This window comes from Muntiacus reevesi, chromosome 15, assembly GCF_963930625.1.
Source record: "Muntiacus reevesi chromosome 15, mMunRee1.1, whole genome shotgun sequence".
NCBI lineage: Eukaryota > Metazoa > Chordata > Mammalia > Artiodactyla > Cervidae > Muntiacus > Muntiacus reevesi.
In genome coordinates this window covers 61,524,446-61,546,550 of record NC_089263.1, presented here as the reverse complement: position 1 = coordinate 61,546,550, position 22,105 = coordinate 61,524,446, and the positions used below count along the sequence as shown (strand labels likewise).

The 22,105-nt window shown below is 61.1% G+C and overlaps 1 protein-coding gene across 1 annotated transcript; it reads left to right on the top strand.

Moving 5' to 3' along the window:
- Positions 1 to 1,564: 1,564 nt before the first annotated feature.
- LOC136147157 (brain-enriched guanylate kinase-associated protein-like) lies at positions 1,565 to 20,669 on the top strand. The gene is made up of 4 exons (XM_065906402.1): positions 1,565 to 1,719; positions 1,874 to 1,902; positions 20,224 to 20,385; positions 20,589 to 20,669. The coding sequence occupies exons 2-4, from the start codon at positions 1,889 to 1,891 to the stop codon at positions 20,653 to 20,655; spliced, it is 243 nt and encodes an 80-aa protein (XP_065762474.1). The 5' UTR covers positions 1,565 to 1,719; positions 1,874 to 1,888; the 3' UTR covers positions 20,656 to 20,669.
- Positions 20,670 to 22,105: the final 1,436 nt, after the last annotated feature.

Here is a 22,105-nt window from a genome sequence, read left to right as displayed (position 1 = left end):
CTCACCTCATTTGCTGCGGCCTCCGAACCCCAAGAACCCAGCCCCAGAGCTAATGAATGAGCAAGGCACCCGTGGGTGGATGATGGAACACTTGGACTTTTGGGGTTTGGGCTGACCCTGGCAACGCAGGGCTCCTCCCACCCTGCGTTGGCGGGGTGGAGGCCAGGCCTGCTGGGTGCTGGGGGTGCCCGGGTGAAGGGACAGGACTCCTGCCTGGAACTCAGAGCCAGAAGGGAAGAGGCAGGGAAAGACACGCCACAGAGGCGTAGGATTCAAGCATGCCTCGTCCGTGTTTATTGAGCGCCTGCTGTATGCTGGGATCAAGTGTGCTGAGCGTGCTGATGGGAACCTGGGAAAGGTGGGCCTGGGTACATAGGGGGCGTCGGGGAGGTGTTGGCCAATCGGCCAGCTCCTTGTCTTGAGGGAGGAGGGTATATAGAGGGGTCTGGGCTCGTGGGCTCCGACAACTTTTAGGCATCGGGGACTGTGTCTGGCTGCCAATCCAGACGCCTCGGGGATCCTTTCGTCTGAAATCCCTTCCCGCACCCCAGCCCCTCCGCAGTCTGCGATGCAGAAGGGCAACAGAACGCCTCATCCTGCTCCCCCCGCCCCCAAACCTAGCTCGCAGGTGAGGAAACTGAGGCCAGAGGCATCTCGGGAGGGCCCGAGCGAGCACCCGGGGAACTGGTGACGGAGCCTGGCGGAGGGCCCCCGGCCGGGCCTTCCAGCTCGGCGCTGGCGGCCCGGGCTGCGCCCTCGCCCGGCGGGGCGGTGGGGGAGGCGGCGTGGGGCCCGGACCGGAGCGGAGCGCGCTCCCGGCGGACGCGGCGGCGGCGCCCGGCGCGAGGGGCCGGGATGGGCAGTCATCAGTCTTCCCAGGTGTGTCGCGTGGTCCCTGGGCGCAGCCCCCCCGCCCCCGTCCCCCTTGAATCCCAGGCATGGTACGGGAAGACGGGGGAAAGCTCCCGGGAGCGGCCTCTCCCGGGCGACGGAGAGCCCGCCCCGCGCCCCCCGCTCCGCGCAGGAAGTGCGAGCCCGCCCGGGCCGCTCGCGGTCCCAGTTTTTCGCTGGCGCCCGCAGGGTTAAAGCAGCGGGTGGGCCCCCCGCCCGGTCCGCAGAGGGGCTGCCCGGCGGCGCGGGGCTGGGCGGGGAGGGTCTCCAAGCCGCGCGCGGGCGGGTCTGCGCAAGCCCGGCAGGGAGCCCCGCTGGCGAACCTAGTGCGCAGGGGTTAATCCCTTGGGCCCGCGAGGGGCGAGCCAGGCCCGGACCCCAGAAGCTGAGGGCAGAAGGGTCCCCGATTGAGGAGTCTGAGGTCCCGACTGCTAGCATCCTCGGCTCGCGAGCGTGTCAGGTTCTCCACTCCTGTACGGACCCCAACTGCCCGCTCTGAACATTCTCCGACTCGGAGATTCTGCAATTCCGGGCTTGGCTTCCTCCGGGAGGGAGCGTGGGGCTGCAAGGGTTAACGGGCGGGGTGGGGCGGGGTGGGGGGGTGTGCAGCGGGGGCCGCAGCCGCCGGAGAGTTAACGCAGTCGGGCCGGGTCCCTTCTTTTTCGGGCGGGCGAGACCGGGATCGCCTCGAGCAGTGCGGTCCTGAGTCCCCGGGCCAGCCCCTTCCTCTCCCCGGGGGGCGTAACTCGGTGCGCGGCGGCCCGGGCGGGCTCACCTGTTACTCGGCCGAGGCCCCGCGCATCCCTTGAGTCCCCGGGACCGCGGCCGGTGAGTGTGGGCTGGGGGCGCGCGGGCCGGACTTCCCAACCACCGAGGCGCACCCGGGTGCCCCGCCGCTGTGCCCGCGGTGCCCAGCCCCGCCCGGCGCGGCCGCGGAGCGCACGACTCCTGCCTGCTGACCCTCTCGTTTGGTTTCTCGCAGGCCTCTGCCGCAGACATGGAGAAACTCAGGTGAGTGGAGCGTCCTCCGTGCCGGGGCTCCCGGGGCCGGGGTCGGGGATGGGGGCGCTAGGGAGGGCGAGGGGAGAGGACTGTTGTGCCGGAGCGCATCTTCGGTCCGCGGCCGCCCAGCGCGGCTGGCCCGGGCCGGTGTGCCTGTGTGTGGTGCGTGTGTGGGCGCGCGCGACTGGACAGCGGGGAGCCCCGCGCGGGGGTCCTCGGCGGGGCTGAGGCCACTGCGGCTGTGGGTGGGGGCGCGCCACCAAGGACCGGGCCGGCGCGCGCGCGCGCGGGCCTCCGCGATCCCCCGGGCACTACCCTGGACTCTGGATTGTCCTCGGGGTCCCTCGGGGTCTCTGCTCTGCTGTTACGCACCCAGACCCCCGCGCCGGCCACCCCACCCCCACCCCCCAGCTGACAGTTGCTTGGTTCTGAGCTGTTAAGTTTACGCCTCATTGGGGCTGGGGGTTAGGGGATGGAGTCCTCCTGGCTGACCTGGCCGTCGCGCCTTGGAGCCATTTTGGGGGAACCCCGCGACGGCGTCTGGGGAGTGCTTCCCCCAGCCTCCCTGCAGGTGCTAAACTTTGAGCCTAGGTGGACTCCAACTGGGCGCCCTTTGAGGCAGGCCCGGGATCCATCGATGTGAATATTCATAACTTCCCTCGAGCCCCCTGACCCCCACTTTGGGAATACCGCGCGTCCCCCTGCGACCCCCCCCCCACCTCGTGTTTTCCTTCCGAAGGCTGAGCCTAGACTTTGTGTGAGCAAAAGGCCCAGCTCTGGCTTCTGGGTTTCAGGACAGTCTCCTGGGCTTGTCTCTTGGCCTCCGCCCCCCTCCTCTTTCTCCCTCCCAAGACCAGGATCCGCAGCCCTGGAGAGGACTCTGGATAGCAGGTGCTGCCATTCCCCAAGGGGCAGGGATCCTGAAGGGCCCACCTTGTTCCAGGACAGGTCCCTGGGTCTCAGGGAGGGAGACCCCTCACTGCCGTGGATGCATCACTGGGGCATGCCCAGGTGGGTGCCTGGGGACAGGTGGGCTCACGCAGACTGGCCGCAGGCTGGACACGAGAGCAGGGCCATCTTCTGGCCACTGGACTGGAGTGCAGCCCTCCCCTGGGGGTCCCCGAGGACCAGAGCCCACCTGTCTGGGGCTGGAAGGAGGGGTCCAGGCTCCTAGAGCCCAGGAGCTCAGATCCAAATGTCCCAAATGTCCATCAGTCAAGCCCACCTAGTCATGGTCAAGGTCCAGGGGGAGCTCTGGCCATGTGCCTCTGGCCATGTAGATGAGTTCAGATCTGAGCCCCCCAGACCCCTCCCCAATACCCCCATTGGCTGTATCTCGCCAGAACCCCCACTGGACTGGGCTCTCTGTGGAGGAGGGGTCCCTACTTAACTGGGACTTGGAAAAAAAGGCACCATTCATGGGGCACCTTGAAACCACGGTTGGGGGGAGAGCCCTCTAAGGTCCTCTGTCTCGACCCCTCTTTCTCTATGCCCAGCCAAGACTGGAGCACGTGTCCTTGTGCAAGACACAGCCCCGCCTAGCTAGGAACACAGGCAGACAGTTCAGCCAGGTGGGCAGACCACTGCCCCAGACTCTGAGGGCACGGAGCATCTCTCCGCTGGGTGGGCTAAGGGCTTCCCTGAGCCAAATCCGGAAGAATGGTGGCAGGGGCCAGGGCCCAGGCTTGTGGACTGCACTCGAGAGTGGAAGCAGAGCCCCAGAACTGGTGGGATTGGGGGGTCCCATGTGGCCAGGACCCAGTGTAGCCTCCCAGAATTGGGATGCCTCCTGCCTTCTTTTCCCTCTCACCCCATGAGTGGTCTCAGAGCTCCCTCAAGGGCTTTTCCAGACTGTTTCTTCCTGGCCAGAGCTGGGGCTGCCCCTGTGAGGTTCTGCCCTGCAATTAGTGTTAGGAGTCCGGGACCAAGAAGCCCCAAGGAATGTAGGGGAAGTTGGTCAGCATGGCCTCCCACAGTGTAGGTCACAGTCTGTGGGGTCCTCTGGCAAAGTCCTGACCCTCTCTGGGGCTCAGTTTCCTCATCTGTAAAGTGGGTATCCTAGCCACCCCCACCTTGTAGGGCAGTTGGGAGGATGACCTGAGCTATTGTGGGTGACAGATCCCACCTGGGAGCTGGCCCACAGCAGGGATCCAGGTAAATGTTCACTGTGGGACATCTGAGCTGCACGACTGTGGGTTCCCAGGCAGGAGAAGATTCATGTATGGTCCAAGGGAAGGGGTCTTGTGTGTCCAGAGTGATGACCCTGGGCTGGGATCCTTCCCCTTGTTCCTAGGCACACATTGCAGGCTGGGCCTAGGAATCTGCATTGAGCTCCAAGATGGCAGGTCCTTTGCCTCATCCAGTGTTTGTCACACAAGCACACACACCCCAGGGCCCAGAACCACAGGGCCCATTGTCATCCTCAGGTACCCAGCTGGGGTGCCCCTGCACTCACCCCTCTCTGCCTGAGTTCTTCTCCCCAGCACCCACCCCATACTGCACCCCCACTTCTGGGTCCCAAACGAGTTGTCACCTTCATGCCTCTCTGCCTTTGCCCATGCTGTTCCATCTGCTCGGAATGCCCTTCCACCCACCTTCTTGTCCACGTGGCAAACTAGTTACCCTCCTTGTCATCTTTTCTCGGTGGCTTTTGTGACTCTCTACTCCCTCACCCCCCAGGTGGGTTCGCTCCCGTCTCTGTGATCCAACTCCTGCCCTGTCCCTGAGAAGGGCCAGCCCTCCATAACAGGGACCCAAACCCATCCGCACATGCTCCCAGGGATGCCAGGTTGGAGACACTGGCTGAGGGAATCCGAGAGGACTTCCTGGAAGCAGGGACACTTGAGCCAAGGCTTTAAAGAATGAATAGAAGTTTGCAAGGAGAACAGATAGGATGAGTCTTCTAGGAGGTGCGGGGTCCTGGGGGCCTGAGGAAGCGAGGCTGTGCTCAGGGAGATCAGGGAAGTGTGGGGAGCAGAGGTCGGGGGAGCAGGGTGTCCTTGGTCCTCCCCACCCCAGATAGAAGCCCCTGGAAGTCCATTTCTCCAGCCCCAGGTCCAGCACCCCTGCTCTGGCCCGATGCATGCCCCCTGCCTGTCGCTCACTCAGCTATCCTGCTTCTGCTTGAAAAACTCTTCCGGTGACACTCAAATATTTGCAGATATTAGCAAGTCCTGACTGGCTCTCTGCGTGCGAGCCGCTGCTCGGCTAATCCCCAAGTTAATCCCCTCCTCTGCCTTCCTCTGCACCAGTCCGCCCGCCTTGGCTCCCGCCACGGCCACTTTGCTGCATGCCTTTTGGCAAGCCACTTCGTCTGCGTGAACCTCAGTCCCCTCATCTGTCACAGAGCGAAGTGGGTCCGTCAACCGCAAGGCACGCGGGACACAGAAGGGGCCCCGGAAACCCAACCGCAAACCTGTTCCGAGTCCGCGCCTCCCCCCCACAACATAATTTTTCAAAGTTGTGAACTGTGCTAGGCACCTAGAAAAAGTAATAATTCCCTGTGCAGGTTAGAGGTTCACTTTGAGACGACCACCACCCAGGTCAAGAAGTTGAATGCCGCCAGCCTCCCAGGCGCCCCCCCAACTTCCCGCAAGACCCTTCCCCCATCACAGCCCCCTCCACCTCCCCCTGAGGTCTCCAGGATCCTGGCTTTTGTGATGAAGTGGTTGCTTGGGTTTGTTCCCCGCCCCGCCCCCCCCAATCTGGCCGCCCTTGAGCATCCCTAACTGACTTGGCTTTTTGTCTTGTCTGGTCTAGAACTTCTCATACATGCTGTCTTTTAGCCTGTACTTTTCAGGTTGGCTTTTTATTTTTTTTTAAACCCCCACGAAAACAATGATGTTTTGGAGAGTCGTCCTTAGCTGTGCGTGGAGCTGCCGATGGCTGGCTGTCTCAGGGAACGGCGCAGCGGCAGCTGTGAGTGAAGTTGCTGCAGTCTGGTTATTAGCTGATGGCTGTCCGGGCGCTTCCAACCTGGACCGTAGCGAATGAAGCTGCTGCGACCGTGCCTGTCCGGGTTTGGGGGGTGGTGGGGGGCGCGGGCGTGCAGCCTCCCCCCAGGGGACCCGGGAGCCGCACTGCTGGGGCGCAGGTGGGGGGGGATGCCGGGGTAGGGGACGGCTCACGCACGGCCAGCTTTCGGCAGGGAGGCCACACCCTCCCCGCGGCCCCGGGACTAACTGCATCTCAGCATCCTCGGCGCACCTGGCACCCGGGTACCAGTCCCGGCTAGCCAGGCCGCAGGCGGAGCTGCTGCTCCAGGCGCGGTAATTGCGCGGCCCTGGATGACAGCCGGCTTGGGGCTTCCTCCTTGGTGACTTCTGCGTGTTTTTCCATCAAGTTGCCGTATTGATTTGGAGCTCTTCAGAGAGAGCCCTCGCCGGTCACATGTGTGGCAGAGGCACCTCCGCCGGCGGCTGGATTCTGGCCCTTTCAATGGTCCTCTGATGAACAGAAGTTCTTCCTTTTAATTCCGTTGAATTTCTCTCGAATCTTTTAGGCTTTTTACTTTCTGATGGAAGCTTTTTGTGCCTTGTTTAAGCAACCCTTCTGATGTCATGAACCTATTGAAAGTGGGTTTTGTGCATGGTTTTGAGGTTGGGCTCCTTTTTGACGCTGACCGCCTCTGCATCACCGCCCCCCCCCCCCACCCTTGGTTGGTTTGGTTTTGTGTGTGTGTGTGTGTGTGTGTGTGTGCCTTTGCTTTTTCGTGTTTTGGGGGTTTTGGGGGGTTTTTTGCTTCTTTGTTTTGTCATTGGGGATTGGGGGGGGGAGTTGTGCTTTTTATTTTCGGAGGTTTTAAATTTTGAGGGTTGTTTAATTTTCTTGTTTCTGTGGGTTTTACATATTTTTGGTTGGGGGGCACTTGGGAGTTCAAAAAATTTTTATTTATTTATTTATTATTTTGCTTTTTGGATTGTTTCCTGAGTTTTGTGATTTTAAATTTGGGGAATTGGGTTTGTGGGGCTTTTGATTTTTTTTTTGTTTGGGTAATTTTTTGGTTTTGGGATTTTTGTTTAAGGGTTTAAATTTTGGGGGTCTTGGGGCTTTGGCTTGTTTTGTTTTCTGGGTTTTGTGGGTTTAAAATTTTGGTTTTGGGGTTTTTTTTTTTTTAGTTAAAAAATTTTTGTTTCTTTTAGTTTATGGCTTTTTTATTTTCTGGGTTTTGAGGGTTTTGTGTTTTTAGTTTATTTTTTGGTTTTATGAGTTTTGTGTTTTGTGAGCAGGTTGCTTAGTTTTTATTTTATTTTATTTTTTTATTTGAGTGATTTCTTTTTCAGGGGATTTTGTGTTTTTTTTTAATTTTTATGGGGGTTTTTTGTTTGCTTTTTTTGTGTTTGGGGGTTTGTGTTTTTTTACCTTTGAGGGTGTGTTAATTTTCTGTTTTTTTCTTGTTTGGGGTTTTGTGGAGGCTTTTTTGACTTGGGATTTTTGTTTTGTTGTTTGGTTTTGGGTGGGTTGTTTTCTCTGTCTGCTTTTGTGGGGCTTGGGTTTTTGTTGTGTTTTTGTTTTCTGACTTTTTTGCTTGGGGGTTCCGGTGTTTGGGGTGCTCTTCCTTCACACAGACGCCCAAATGCTCAGGCCCACACTCTTGATTCAGTCATATCACCAATGTGTGTTGCAGCACTGCCTCTGCCAGACGCCACTCTCCATGCTGGAGACACTGTGCCAGGTGCCAGGCTGACGTCCTAGAGGTAGAGACAGACGGTTTTCAGGTCGCCTCACAGATGCCAGAGCACACTGACCTCACCTCCAGAGACTCCCAGCCCACTCACCCCTAGACACCAGGCCTCCCTGCTGCGCTTCAACTCCATCAGACAGGCACCTGCCCCAGGGCCTTTGCACGTGCCTTTCCTTCTGGAATGTTCTTTCCCAGATATCCATGTGACTCCCTGCCTCCCCTCCTTTCACATCTTGCTCAAAAGTCATTCCTGGTCGGGGGGTCAGGGTTGGGGGAGCTCCTGACCACTCGCTCCATCTACAGCTAGATCCCGTCCTCCATGCTCCGCCTCCTTGCCTTCATTCCCATCTCCCTGATCCCCACCTGACCCTCAATCTGTTTTACTCACTTATCTTGTCTGTCATCTGTCTTTCCCTGCTGATCTGCAGCACTTAGAGCTGTCACGTAGTAGGTGCAGAGTAAATTCTCTGAAATGAGACCCAAGGCGGTGCACAGTGAGGAAGAGGGATGGAGAACAACTCCTCCCCACGCTTCCTGATGCCCATGATGGGGGGCTCTCCACTCTGCCCCCAAAAATGGGGAGTGTTGGGGGACACTTGTGCCTCCCATCCTACTCCCAGGGGGGTTTTAATTATTATTATTTTTTTTTAAATATCACCCTGTGAGAGGTTCCCAGAGGTGTGAGAGCCTCCAGTGGAGGGGATTTGGCTTAGATGGAGGAAGATGCTTGGGTGGAGATGACGAGGTGTGGGGGAGGGTGTTCCCAACAGGGGGTCCGACATGGGCAAAGGCCCACTGCAGGAGGGAATGTGCTTCCTCACGTGGCAGCTGAGTTCTGCCTTTCTCAGGCCCTCAGCATTCTGCCTCCTGCATCCTCCTTTAAGCCAAGAGGGAATATGGAGCTGAAGGGGTTTGGAGAAACGGAGGCCAGAAGCAGAAAGGGCCTTTTCCAGGCGTCCAGGCCTCCAAAAACAGCTGGTCACTGCCCAGTGGGAGGAGGCTTCTCTGTGTTTGGGTCAAAATTTACAGCCCACTGGCCATCCTCTGACATCCCCTCCTGAGGGCCACGCCATCATCCTTCCTGAAGTCCAGAGCTGACGATGTGCCTCCAAGACCTCCAGGCCCCCACTTACCCTCAGAAAGCCAAAGCTCTTGTGTGGCACCCAGTGCCACCTGACCCATTGTATGGCCCAGCAGCTCCTCCCAGCTCTGCCTGATTTCTAAACATAATTCTGGGAGAGGAAGTCTTAGGGGCTGATTCTCACTAAACTGTGAATGACTCCCTTGCTTCAGTTTCTCCCTCTGGGAGTCAAGGCATCATAAAGGGACCCGCCACATGGACGGGGCTTGCCTGATAGCTCAGTTGGTAAAGAATCCTCCTGCAGTGCAAGAGACGCTGGTTCAATTTCTGGGTCGGGAAGATTGCCTGGAGAAGGGAAAGGCTACTCACTCCAGTATTCTGCCCTGGAGAATTCCACAGACCGTATAGTCCATGGAGTCGCAAAGAGTCAGACACGACAGTGACTTTCATTTTCCCTTTTCCACATATTCTATTCTATCTTACCTTCTTCTGCTCTGCCCTTCAAAGTCTCCTGTCCCTACAGCCCATCTGAGTCCCTACTCCTCTGCAAAGGCTCCCTGGTGAAGTATGTGGGTTAGTAAGAAGGTGAACCTACCTGGATTTGAATCCCATGCCTGCCACTTACTGTTTGGGTAGACTTGGGCCAGTTTCTGAATATCTCTGATACTCAGTTTCTGCATCTCTAAAACGTAGATCGTAATAGCACCACCTAACTTAGAAGGCTGTTTTGGGAATGAACTCATGAACGTGGAGCCAGGTACATGGCTAGTACTGGGTGGGCTGCTTCTGCCTGTTAAACTCCTGCCCCCTGTCCAGCTCACATGGTCTCTTTTGTTCCCAGGCCCTGTTTCCCCAACCATCAGGCAGATGACAGTATTCCTATCATGAAAGAGAGGACCCGGCGAAATGGGGTGTCAGGGTGTGACCTGCAGACCTAGATGGAGCTAAGACTGCCAGAGCAGCTCGGAGTGGGGGCAGGGGGCCGGCTCTGCTGTGCCCCCAGGAGGCATCCCCTGCACATCCCCAGTCCCGGCAGTGACTGGGTGTTTCAGAGCAAGGATGTGTCCTGGACCGGTTTCCCAGCCTCTGCCTCACCCCTGTTAACCATGGGCAGAAGACGGCGCTGGCTGACTGAGATCTCTGGGCCCTTTGGACCCTTTCTTACTCGACATTCCCAACAGCCTGAAAGCTGGCGCATGGCCCACATCCCTGGACAGGCCCTCTGAGTGTCCGGAGGCATTTCCATTTGGCGCCGGTGATGGGGGCTAGGCCTGGGGGTCTCTCTTGAGCGATGGGGCTGAAGGTTCTGAAAACATCTGCCTGAGATCACTCAGTCACCCCCTATTCAATCATTCAATCACCCAGTGAGACCTACTGCATGCCATTGACAGTCTCTTCGCTGAGTCCTCAACCCAAGGTTCTGGAAGGGACGGGGGGGAGGCTGCCCATTGCACAGACGAAGGAATGGTGGCCTGAAGGCCTTTGTTAAGGGCCCCTGGTTAAAGAGCCTGGGAGCCAGGATGGAACTCCCCCAGGGAAGCCCCTCCAGGTGTCACCTCTAGTCGCCCAGTCCTGGCCCTCTGGCCAGGACACAGCACCCCGTCCCGCAGAGTACCCCGTGATGAGGGCTGCAGGTCCCAGGACACCTGTTCCCACCCCACAAGTATCTCGCGCCTTCCCACCTGCCCCGTCTCCATCCTCCACGTGTCAGGTGACCGAAGGATTGAGTAGGGGGCAATCTCAAGGGGGATGCTTTCAGAAGGTGATGGTCACAAGGGTCCCTTTGGGCTTCGGTCACCGGTGGGGAAACTGAGGCCCAGGAGAGCAGCCTCCTTCCTCAGCCTCTGTGCCTTGCACCCTGCTGCTGCTGCGAACATCTTCCATCATAACGCCAGTTCTTTTCTCCCAGACTGGGGTTTGGCTCCCAGGACTCTCTCCCGTGGGTGTGGAGAGGTGCGGGGTAGGTGGGGAGACGAGAGCAGAGGGGCCAGGGACCAAGGGCATCCCTGAGGCGCCTGGGGCCACGCGGGGGGTGCTGGGTGGGGGCCGGCCGCCTTACACCCCGCACTCTGGGGTCATCAGTGAGGCTCCCGCAGTCCTGATTTCGTTTATGATCCCCAGAATTCCAGAAAACAGGCCCTCCCGCCGATCCAATTAATGCATGCCCGTGTCTGTTTGCAGGGGTGAGCCAGCGGGTGGGGTGGTCAAATTAGTGGAGCCAGCGTGGGTTCTGTGGGGGGCAGTAATGAGTGCTGAGTGGCAGCCCCCTTCTCACCTGAGCTCCGGGGCAGCGGGGCAGGTGCTGGGAGGGTCATCTGGGAGCCCTGTGGGGACCTGCTCACCCGTCGTGGGGACAACCCGTAGTCACACCACCCACCCATCCTCCCCGCGGACACCCCCTGAATACCACCTCTGGGCAGAGAGCAGGTGTGACCTTGGGGCAGGGAGGGGCCCAGGGCCAAAGTGTGCACAGCCCCACCCTCCGGGCCCCCCACCCCCAGTCTAGAGCAGGGACGAGAGAGTAGACAGCAGTGGTGCCGGGCTGGGTGCGGGGAGACAGGGGCCAGGCAGGGGAGGGCCCCCCTCCTGAGGCAGCCTCCTTAGGACTCCCTTTCTCGGTCCACCTGCCAGAGGGGCGGCCCCAATCCGGGCCTGCCTCCCGTCCTTCCTTCTCCCCTGGGGCTTCCCGTGCCCCGAGTGGCCGGGGAGCGGGGAAGGGATGCTTGGCCTGCACTCAGAACCAAGCACCCAGGGCCTCCTGGCTGGCGGACCCAGGCCTGGGCTCAAGCCACACTGTCTTCCGGACACACCCTGGCCCCGCCAAGGTCTTCTCACCCCCCGGCCTTTGCCCCATGCTGAGTCTCCCGCACAGACGGCCGGCCTGCTTCATGACAGGGGGCATGGACGACCTCTCCTGCCAGGGCTGGAGGTCCACCTCCACAGGATCACCTCTGCCTTCGTCCTGGGGCTGCCGGATGAAGTACAGGATGCCCAATGAATTAAATCCATCTAAATACATTTCACTGGGTATCCTCTGCTTTATTGGGCTGCCCAATCTCAACAAACAGCGGGGTGCTTATTTAGCATAAGTATGTCCATGCCCTGTTTGGAACATTCTTAACACCAAATACTATTGTTGGCCCAAAATTCAGATTTGACCCTCTCACGATCATTTCGGGGGTGGGGGTGGGGTCAGCCCTTAATGGAAATCAGAGAGCAACTCCTTTTGGCTGAGCCCAACAAGGCCAAGCCAGACCACTACAGCTCCAGACCTCAGAGGCGAGGAAAAGGCCGAAGCACCAGACACTGCAGAGGGGCATCTGGGTTGATCGGCGGGAAGCCTGCAGGCTGTGGACCCGGGGTGGGCGCTGTGTCCCTCGGCCCCTCCGCAAGCTCGTCTGTAAAACACGTTCATTGTGTTTTCCATTCATTCAGTGAATGCTTATCGGACCCTTCTGGTTGCCAGGCTCTGCTGCAGGGTCCAAGGACACAGCAGGGAATGAGGAGGACAGAAAGCCCTGTCCTGGGGAGCTCCCAGGTGGGGCGAGGCCATAGAGGGACACAAGCCCAGCAGGGAATGGGGGAGAGAGGGTGCAGAGGAATTCAAGAAAGTTGCATCTGAATATTGAAGGAGGAGAGGAGCAGCCACGGGGCAGGGGGATCCAGGCAGAAGAACAGGAGGTGCAAAGGCCCTGGGGCAAGGCTGTGCTGCCTGTGGCTGGAAGGTGAGGTCCAGGGGGCGATGGGAAGGCCACCTGCCATCAGGTGACAGGAGTGAACACTTCGGGCTTGATCCTAGGGATGTAGGGGCCGTAGAGGCAGGTTTTGAGCAGAGGGAGGGGGTGGATCTGACTTAGCCTTCCATGGGGCCGCTCTGGCTAAGCAGGTGAGAGCAGAAAGCCAGTTAGCAGGCTATGCAGTAATCCCGTGAGAGAAGCGGGACCCAGGGTGACGGGTGGGGCTGGAAGAGCCGGAGGCAGGGCCGCGGGGGTTGCCGCTGGCCTGGGAGGACGCTGTCTCCTGGGAGACAGGAATGGAGGATGCCTCCAGGTTTGGGCAGGGGCACTGGCCTAGCCGGGGAGGTGGGGATAGAAAGCAGAGTAGGATACAGAGGGCCCTGCAGGTCAGTGCTGCCTGCGAGCTACCCAAGCAGAAATGGAGGCCGCAGAGGGTATGCACGCCTGGAGTCAGAGGGGGATAAAAATTTGGGGGGTTCTCCGTGGAGTGATGGTATCTGTGGCAGGGGTCACTATGGGGAGAGTGTACCCAGAGAAGGAGGCAGAACCCCTGGGCCCTGCTGCCCTTAGGATGTCAGGGAGACGAGGACCACCTGCAGAGGAGGCTGAGGAGGGCGGCCAGGCAAGGGCGGGGTTTGCAGGAGGAGGGCGGGGTTTGCAGGAGGAGGGCAGGGTCCACTGTGCCCCTGGGGGCCGAGGGTTCAGGGCACGTGAGGACTGAGAAGCGACAGGCAGGAGCCGGTTCAGTGGCGTGGAGGGGACAGGAGCCAGCTCGGGCCCTGGTCCTAGTGGGCCAGGTGCGAGGACACACGAGGTGTCTCGGAGCAGAGAATGAGGATAGTCCTGGGGGGTCAACGGAGGGTTGTTCCTAACATGGGAAGCATACCTGCATGTCTGTGTGCTGGAGGAAACAAGCCAGGAGGAGAAACGGGCGGTTTGGGAGCGAGGGGAGACAGACTGGAGCTGCGCCTGGAGTGGGCGGAGGGGCTGCCTGGCGGGGTGTCTGTAGTAACAGGCAGGCAGATGATGGGGGGGAGTGGCGGGTGCCTGGCGGCGGCATCTGCAGAAGCTCCCTTCGGGTGGCTGCTCCATCTTCAGTGGAGAAGCAGCGAGGTCATCAGCTGTGAGTGGGGGTGGGAGGAAGGCGTGGGGACATCAAGCACGGAAGAGCCCGTGAAGATGCTTCCTAGGCAGGTGAAGGAGGGAACCCAACAGAGGATGTGGCCGCTTGCCCGGCCCCGCCTGCTGGCTGGGCTGAAAGCAAAGGCCTGGGGTGGCTCGGCCCCGGGGACGTCGTGCGTCTCTGTGGGGTGGCGGCATCCAGGCTAGGGAGAGGCGGCCCCAACCAGAGCGAGGTTAGGGAGGTCAGGGAGGGCTTCCTGGAGGAGGTAAATAGAATGAACCGAAAAGCAGGAAAAGGGGGTGTTCCAAGCAGGAAGCGCAGCGTGTGCAAAGGCCCGAGGGTGACTCTACAGCTGCTCCATCCACCAGCCAAGGGGTGACCCAGCTTGGCCTGGCCCCGAGCACCCCTGGGTCTGCCTGCCCACGGAGGGCTCTCAGGCCGGCCACCTGATAAGATGAGGCAGAGGCGAGGTGAAAGGTCTCCTGTGGCATCTCGGGGTCTCTGGGTGGGAGAGCAGTCGTGTCACCGGCCCTGAGGACGGAAGCGGGATGGTGCCCCTGGATGACCTCGGTTAGCAAAGCAGAAGAGGGCGGGGCCTGGGCAAGCATAGAGTCCCTGCCCCCGTCCGCTCCTCCTGGCTTGAGCAGGGGGACCCCTCCTGGCTGGGGGCCCCAGGCCAGCCCTGTGACAGTCCTCTCCCCCCGCACGCACACACACATGCACAGACACACACACGCGGGCTCCTACAGGACCTGGCGCCTTGGTGGCCGGGTCCAGAGACCCCATCACCATGCCCGTGGTGTTGCTGGTGAGGTTGTGGCAGAGTCAGCCGAGGGGCTCCCCAGGGGCCGGACGGGCATGCCTGAGCTGCAAAGAGCTGCCAGCCAGTCCCGGTTCCCCTCCAGCCTGAGTTCCAGGGGGTCCACTCCCAGGGGACCGTCAGACGCTGGGTGGGAGCGGGAGCCAAGTGGTCCTCACCAGCACCGCAGTGGGGAGGAGGGAGGACTTGGGAGGCTTTTCCAAGCCCCCTCACCATTTACCTAGCCCCACGGTAGGCCCTGGGAATATAAACACGCCCCGGATCTTGCAGCCCCAGAGACCAGACCGCAGTCTCTCCTGCCGAGTCTGCACGGCCTTTCAACATCATGCGCTGCTGGTCCCCGGCTCCGCGGAGACACATTGAGGGCACTCGGGCGAGGGGGTGTGGGAAGGAGGCGGTCCCAAAGCAAGGCTGGCCGGTTCCCGGGGCATCGTCCCCGCGGCAATGAGACAGAGTGGAAGAAAGCAGGCTGTCCCCGGAGCCAGGGCCTGAGCGGGGAGCCCAGAAACAGCCCAGAGGGAAGGTCCCTGACCCAGCGGACGGCAAGGACAGGGTGGGAAGGAAGGGACCCAGGGGCACTCTGGCGCAGCCCGGAGGCGGGCGAGGCGGGGCCCGTGCCAGTCTGAGTGATGGACGGGACTGTGCGGCGGAATCTTGCCCGGAGATGGGCGTGGTCTGGTTGGGTTTTGTGACCTGCCCTCCGGCCGATGGGGAAGACTGGACTCAGGGCTGGCGTGGAGCAGGACACCGAGCACTGAGCGCTCAGCCCCATGACGCTCCCTGGGGGGCCGGCCGAGCTGGCAGGGGTGCCAGGCCCTGGGTGGGGAGGGGTTGACCTGGACGGAGGGAGTGAGTGCCATCCTGGCAGAGGGGACACAGGGACAAAGTCACTGAGATGAGAAACCGCCTGCCGCCTGTGAAGAACGACAAGCAATTTGGGGTCACTGGAGCGTGACTGGGGGGGCTAGACACGGGGGTGGGGGGCCTTTGGGGGCACCACAGGGACCTGCTGCTCCTGGATCCGTGTGCCCAGCTGCCAGCAAGAGAGTGGACATTCGTTCAGCCCCACCCTGCCCCATTCACCACCCACCAGGGAGCACCGCTCCCCTCCGCGGAGCAGGGAAGGAAGTCCCCTGGCTCCTGGGATCCCCACGGCACCTGTGTCCTCCCCACCCTGTGCCCGGCACAAGCGTCACAGGCATCCGGGGCGGGGTGGGGGGAATCTCATCTTTGCCTTGGACTTGCTATGTGATCTGGAGAGACTTGCTTAACCTTTCTGGGCGCCAGTCTTCTCATCTCTAGCAAGAGGTGCCCTGTGTGGCAGAGGCTGGAGATGATGAGAATCAGGGTCAGAGCAAGAGTAGTTGTCAGGGACATAGAGGCCCTGCGTAAGACCAGAGGCGAGGTCTGGCTGAGGTCACTGCCACGCCCCCCATTCCCTGTGTTTCCAGGCAAGCCCCCCATGCCCCACCCCTGGGCCCCAGTCTTCCAGTCTCCCTTCTACTCCCCTGAGACCTCACCTGCCTCCAGAATACTCCACTGATGTCCACACGGATCAGTCGATCACCACTTCCCAGCAGGGTCGGGGATCATGCTCCCACCATCCTCCTCACGTCTCAGGGTCCCTGACCAACGGGTCCTACTAGGAATCCAGCAGTAGCTGGATAGGCTGGGTGGAGCCTGCCTCCCGGGACTCCCCTCTGAGGCTGAGATGGGGGTGCAGACCTGGGGGGTAGGGACCCCGCTGCTGGTGGACTCGGGGCCAGCGACGCATTCAGGCAACCAGGGCTGGCAGGTGCCTACACCCTGGCGTGTGCACAAGCACCCCACTGCTGTGTTGGTGACAAGGAGCTCTCCTGCCGACAGGGGGATGACCCCCCATGTCTCTGTGACTGCGGGCCGGCGTGGCCCCCCGGTTCTGGTTCTGAGCGGCTCTGGAACTGCGTGCCCATGGCGGGCCGGCGTGGCTCCCCGGTTCTGGTTCTGAGCATCTCTGGGACTGCGTGCCCCCGGCGGGCCGGCACGCCCCGGTCCCCATTCTGAGCGGCTCTGTCCTCTTCGCCCACAGGCTGCGCAGCGCCTGGGTACCCTCGTGCCTCGGGCAGTCCCGCACCCTGCAGGGCCGACGGGCCAGGTCCTCGCCCTCGCTCTGGGACAGGTAATACACCTGTTGTCTCCCCACTTCCTCAGCCTCTGTCCCCAGACATCCATCCGGCATCGGCATCAGTTTCCACCCCCCGCCCCGACCCCGAGAAGAGGCCCAGTGCCCTCAGCCCTGCTTCCCGGCCATCCTGTCTCAGAGGCCAGGCCCCAGGGACCCCCAGCCCAGCCCAGGCCTCGGTCCATGGGCTCCGGCCTCTGCTGAGTGGCCAGAGGGGCTCCTGGTGGGAGGCTAGCGGGGTTCCTCCAGGCCCCCTCTATGCCACGCAGCTCATCTTTCTCCCCTGTGAGCTGGGAAAGCCTTCCAGGGACTTCTCACGGGCAAAGAGGGCACCAATAAGCACCCACCCACCCACACACACAAGACCAAGGCACGAGTAGGGCTTCCCGAGCCCCCCGCCCCAGTCGGGAGGGTGCCCCTGATTTAAGGGCGGGCACAAGGGATTTCCACGCCCGCCCTGTGCATCTGTTAATGGGCCGTTTCTAGACTCCAGGGCCCCCTGAGCCAACTCCACACCTGGGGTGGGGGGGAGGCAGATGCCACGATGGCTGCTCCCCGAGAGTGGGCGCTCCAGGGCACAGGTGCACACATCCCCATTTTGCAGACAGAGAGACTGAGACTGAGGTCAGGCAGGGCTTGATGCCCTGGGATGGCGGTACCACCCAGGTGACCGAAGACCCCGGGGTGCCCAGCCCAGGGCCCTCTCTGGACCAGGAGGGGCGGGGACGTGTCCAAAATTCTTGAGTAGTGGATTGCCAGGACTTTGGTGACGGGCTGTGGAGGGTGACCACAGGCGAGAGGGGTCACCGCGGCCTCTCGGGGTCTGACTGGAGACTGATGGGCAGCATAGGAGGCAGAGAAGGGTCAGCGTCGGGCGCGCTGGGTGAGGGGTGCCTATGGGCCTCCGGGAGGAGAGGCTGGTGGGCGGCTGGATTTGGGGTGAGCGTGGAACCCTAGAGAGAGGCGGGGCCTCCGGATGGAGGCCTGGGAGGGGTTCGTGTGGGGCTGGACATGGAGGACGTGTGGCCCGAGGTGTGTAGGGAGGGGTGAGGGACAAACCAGGGTCCTGGGACCAGCCTGGGCAGTGGAGCTGGAGAAAGGTGGCGGGCAGCAAGGCGGGCTAAGCCGAGGGGCCAGGGGGGTGCGATCAGGCCCAGGGCCCAGGCACCTGCACCAGGAGGGGGTAGGGGCCTGGGGCTGGGGGCGCTGCCTGCCCAGGGCCAGATGGGCTCAGGGGTGGGTGGGAGCAGTGTTTGAGGGGTGGTGGGGACACAGCCGCCCGGCACATCTGGAAGAGCATCCGGCGGCCACGGGAGGGGGACGGAGGCGGAGGTGGGCTCCTCAACAGAGCTGGCTGCCTTGCGAGCAGTGGGTCACGCTGCCCCGGGGCAGGTCCTGGCTCTGCTTGGAGCCCACCCCACCACCCGATCAGGGATTCTTCCAACTCGCCTTCTTGGGGAGCCCGTCCCCTTGCTCGCTGTCTGTCTCCCCTCGAGATGATACACTCTGAGAGCCAAGGACCATCTTTGCCACTGCTGTGAGGTGCAGGGTAAACAGGGGACCCAGGGCAGGCCGGGAGGGAAGGTGGGGGCAGGGGAGACGTGCCGTAGCGGGGATATGGCGGGATCACAACAGGAGTGAACAGTCCTGGGACGGCAGGGCCCCAGCTATGGCTGCGGGCGGGTGGCCAGGGTCGGGGAAGGAAGGGTGCTGGCTCTGAGAGGTGGAGGGTGGGTGCTCTCACTTCTTTCCGGGGGGCGTGAACCCCCTGTGACCGAGGGCTGCGGGTGCACCTGCAACCCTGCAGGCTGGCTGATTGCAGGGGCTGCTGCCCGGACCCCTTGCACTGCTGGGACCCTTGGGGTGGACGTGGGAGAGCCCTCAGGGTGTCTGGCAGCCCACTGGAGAGGCAGGCCTGGGCTGGGGGCAGCCTGGGATTGACAGCTTCAGGAAGCGCGCAGTGAAGTCAGTCAGGTGTGCTGCCTGGAGGAGGCGGCGGGCACTGTGTGGGCAGCTGTGGGCACTCTGCCACTGGGCTCCCTGCTTGCTTGTCCCTTGGCATCTTCCTTGGGGACCCGCCCCGCCCTTCTCTGAGGTTCTCAAAACATAGGCAACTCTTTATTTTTACTTATTTTGAAAAAATGTAGACCTGGGCAGGGGTCCAGGAATGCTTAAGGGAGGTTTGCTGGGTGTGTGCCTGTGGTCACACGTGTGGTTTGTGCGATCAGGCTGGAGGCTGACGATCACTCTGCCCCAGACGCTAGAGGAAGCCTCCTGACTGCCTGCAGCAAACCCACCAGAAGTTACCACCCAGGGACCTTGGCTCCAGATGGTCCCCTGAGGGGGGCTGTGCTTCTTCCAGCAAACGATGGGCATTTGGGCCCCTCCTCCCACCCGGGCACCTCTCTGGAGCCAGGACTTTATGTGTCAGGGCAAGAGGGGGACAGTCATGAGTGCATTGCGGGGGGGTGGGCTGCTGGCAGGGACCGGCAGCCGGGTCTGTGTGACGCAGGGCCCCTGCCCACCCCGTGACGCCACGGAGCTCCGGGCTTCGTTGTGACTGTAGCGCAGGCTGACGGGGCACAGTTCAGGGGGTGACTGAGCAAAGCGCACAGCCAGGGCACCAAACGGCAGCTTGAATCTTAGCCTCACTCGTGGCTAACAGCCAGCAGAACTCCCCTGGTGCCCCTACCCACCGCGCAGCTGTCCCTTCCCTACAGAAACGAGCCCTCCCGGCTGCTGAAGGTGAGTCCGCCCCCCGCGGCCCCCTCTGCGCGCTCAGCCAGCCCAGGGAAGGGTGCCTCCGAGGGTCAGCACATGGTCAGCCGTGGCTAGGTGCTTTCTGGGGGCTGGGTGGCAGCCGACAGGAGGGTGTGGCCAGTAACACCTGCCCCTCCTGCCCATGCCCCAGAGTAGCTCATGTGAATGGGTGGCATGTGGCTCAGCGGGGAGCCGCCCCCTGTCTGTTTTTTCCTGAACAAGGGGACTCAGTGGCCCGGGTCCCAGAGGAGCCCTCAGTCTGGGGGGGGAAGTAGAGCTTAAGAGCCAAGCTTGCCTCTGGAAGGCTTCCTGGAGGAAGGGAGACATGAGCAGGCCTGGGGTTTTCTGAGTTTCTGACGCTCCGTGCAGCTAGCTGGCCACTATGGTGGATGCTGCCTGGGCACGGGCCCTCACACGGGGCCCCTCCTCTCCCTGGCCCAGAGGGCACGCAGCCCGCTTGAGGAAGAGAGGCCTGCTCTAGAATGTAGCACCACGGCCTCTGGGCCTCACCGGCCGGGCCCCTGCTATAGAGAAGCAAAACGGGGGCCCTGTAAACGGTGCCGGCTGGAGCTGGGCTCCCAGACAAGGCGGGGTGCTGCTGCTGGGTGATCTTTAAACCAAGGTCCTTTCAGCCGCCCCCAAACACTTGCCCCAGTGCCAGACTGGCTCAGTGTCAGGGACCCTGATCCCCCAGGGAGGGGCTGGGGAGGTGTGCGCGCTTGTGGGGGGTGTGTGTGTGTGTCTGTGTGTGTGTGTGTGTGCCTGTGGGGTATGGTGTGTGTGTGGGCGCGTGGGGAGTGTGTGTGCCTGTGGGGTGTGGTGTGTGTGTGCCCGCGCGCGTGCAGTGTTTGTGTGCGGTGCGTGTGCGCGTGCACTGGTGCGGCCGGGCGCACCCGGGGCGCACCTACGCGCGCCTCGAGCTCAGTGCCCGCGGCCTGGCCCGCCGCCGCCGCCTGTCGTTGCAGCTCGCTGCAGGAGCAGAAGGGCGAGCTGCGCAAGCGGCTGTCCTACACCACGCACCGGCTGGAGAAGCTGGAGAACGAGTTCGACTCCACCCGCCACTTCTTGGAGATCGAACTGCGCCGTGCGCAGGAGGAGCTGGAGAAAGTCACCGAGAAGCTGCGCAGGTGAGGGGGCGTGGTCTCGACGGGGCGGAGTTCTGGGCGGGGCCCGGGAGGGGCGGGGCCTGGACGGGGCGTGGCCTTGATGGGGCGGAGCTCTAGGACGGGACCGGGGGCGGGGCCTTGGGGGGCGTGGCCCTGACGGGGGAGGGGCTCTGGGGCGGAGCCCGGGGCCCTGCGGCCGGTGGGTAACCCCGTTTGCACGGAAGGTCCGCGAGGCCAAGTGGATCTGCCAGAGTCGCACCTTGTACCAGGAGCTGCCAAACCAGGATCTGAACGTGGGTCTGGCCGCTGCGAGGTACAGCCGCTTCCCTGACACCTCTCGTTCTCTCTGTCCTCTTTACGTGGTGGCGGGCATGATGAACCAGAAGCAGCCATCTCCAGACCCAGACTGGCCCGCCAGGGCCCCAGCCACTGCCGCCTGGGTCTCTGATAGGAAAACGATGTCTAGCCCCGGACATGAACCAGCATTTAGAGACCGTTCCCTTCAGCGGCCCGGTGTGTGGGACGCTGAGTGGTGACTCCCTTAAAAACAAAACTTCTGAGAACATCGTTCTGCACAGGTGCTAGTGGCAAAGAACCCGCCTGCCAATGCAGGAGACGTAAGAGACGCGGATATGATCCCTTGGTCGGAAGATCCCTGGAGAAGGGAATGGCAACCCACTGCAGTATTCTTGCCTAGAGAATCTTCTGGACAGAGGAGCCTGGCAGGCTGCCGACCAAATGATCGCACAGAGTCGGACACGATTGAAGTGACTTAGCACACACATTTAATATGGACATTTTTCTGTAAAAATATTATACAATTTACAGCCTTCCTTTAGAAAGAATACTTAAAAAAAAAAAAAAGCACGCAAACTTTGCTATTGGCTTTAGTTCAGTTCAGTTGCTCAGTTGTGTCCGATTCTTTGTGAGCCCATGGACAGCAACACGGCAGGCCTCCCTGTCCATCACCAACTCCTGGAGTTTACTCAAACTCATGTCCATTGAGTTGGTGATGCCATCCAGCCATCTTATCCTCTGTCATCCCCCTCTCCTCCTGCCTTCAGTCTTTCCCAGCATCGGGGTCTTTTCAAATGAGTCAGTTCTTCACATCAGGTGGCCAAAAAAATTGGAGTTTCAGCTTGCTATTGGCTTGGTTTGTTTTAGATACTTATCAAGGATTGTGTGCTCAGTCATGTCCGACTCTTTGTGACCCCATGGACTGTGGCCCACCAGGCTCCTCTGTCCATGGGATTTTCCAGCCAAGAATACTGGAGTGGGTTGTCATTTCCTTCTCCGGGGATCTTCCCGATCCAGGGATCTAACCCGTGTTTCTATAGAATGCTGAATTTGCAGGGGGGCTCTTTGTCCCTTTCTACTTAAGCACCTCTAGTCTCAGTTTCTCTGCTGGCAAGTCGCGGCCACCGACACTACACGCAGGCCGTCGAGAGTGTGGGCGCTGCCCCTTCCACCATCACACCTCGGGGCGGCCATTGGTTCCCCCCCCCCACACTTGCCTGCCCACCTCAGCCTCTTCCGGGGAAAACCGTCTTATCCACCGTGTGTCTCCAGCAATCACCTCAGGGCTCGTTGCATAGTCTTAAGCCTGTTCCCTGCTAACCTGCCGTTGAACTGGGAACCCCTTAGCCAGACTTGTAAGGACTGTGTGTAAAATGTGCGTTCACTGGCTCTGAGCGAGTTCCCGAGAATCCCTTCTGAATAAGAAACTTTCCCTTCTCATCAG

What these genes read in the sequence shown, in the direction of transcription:
- LOC136147157 (XM_065906402.1), top strand. An exon ending in GTCACCGAGAAGCTGCGCAG is followed by an intron (nt 20,386 to 20,588) that starts GTGAGGGGGCGT and finishes TTTGCACGGAAG; the next exon opens with GTCCGCGAGGCCAAGTGGAT.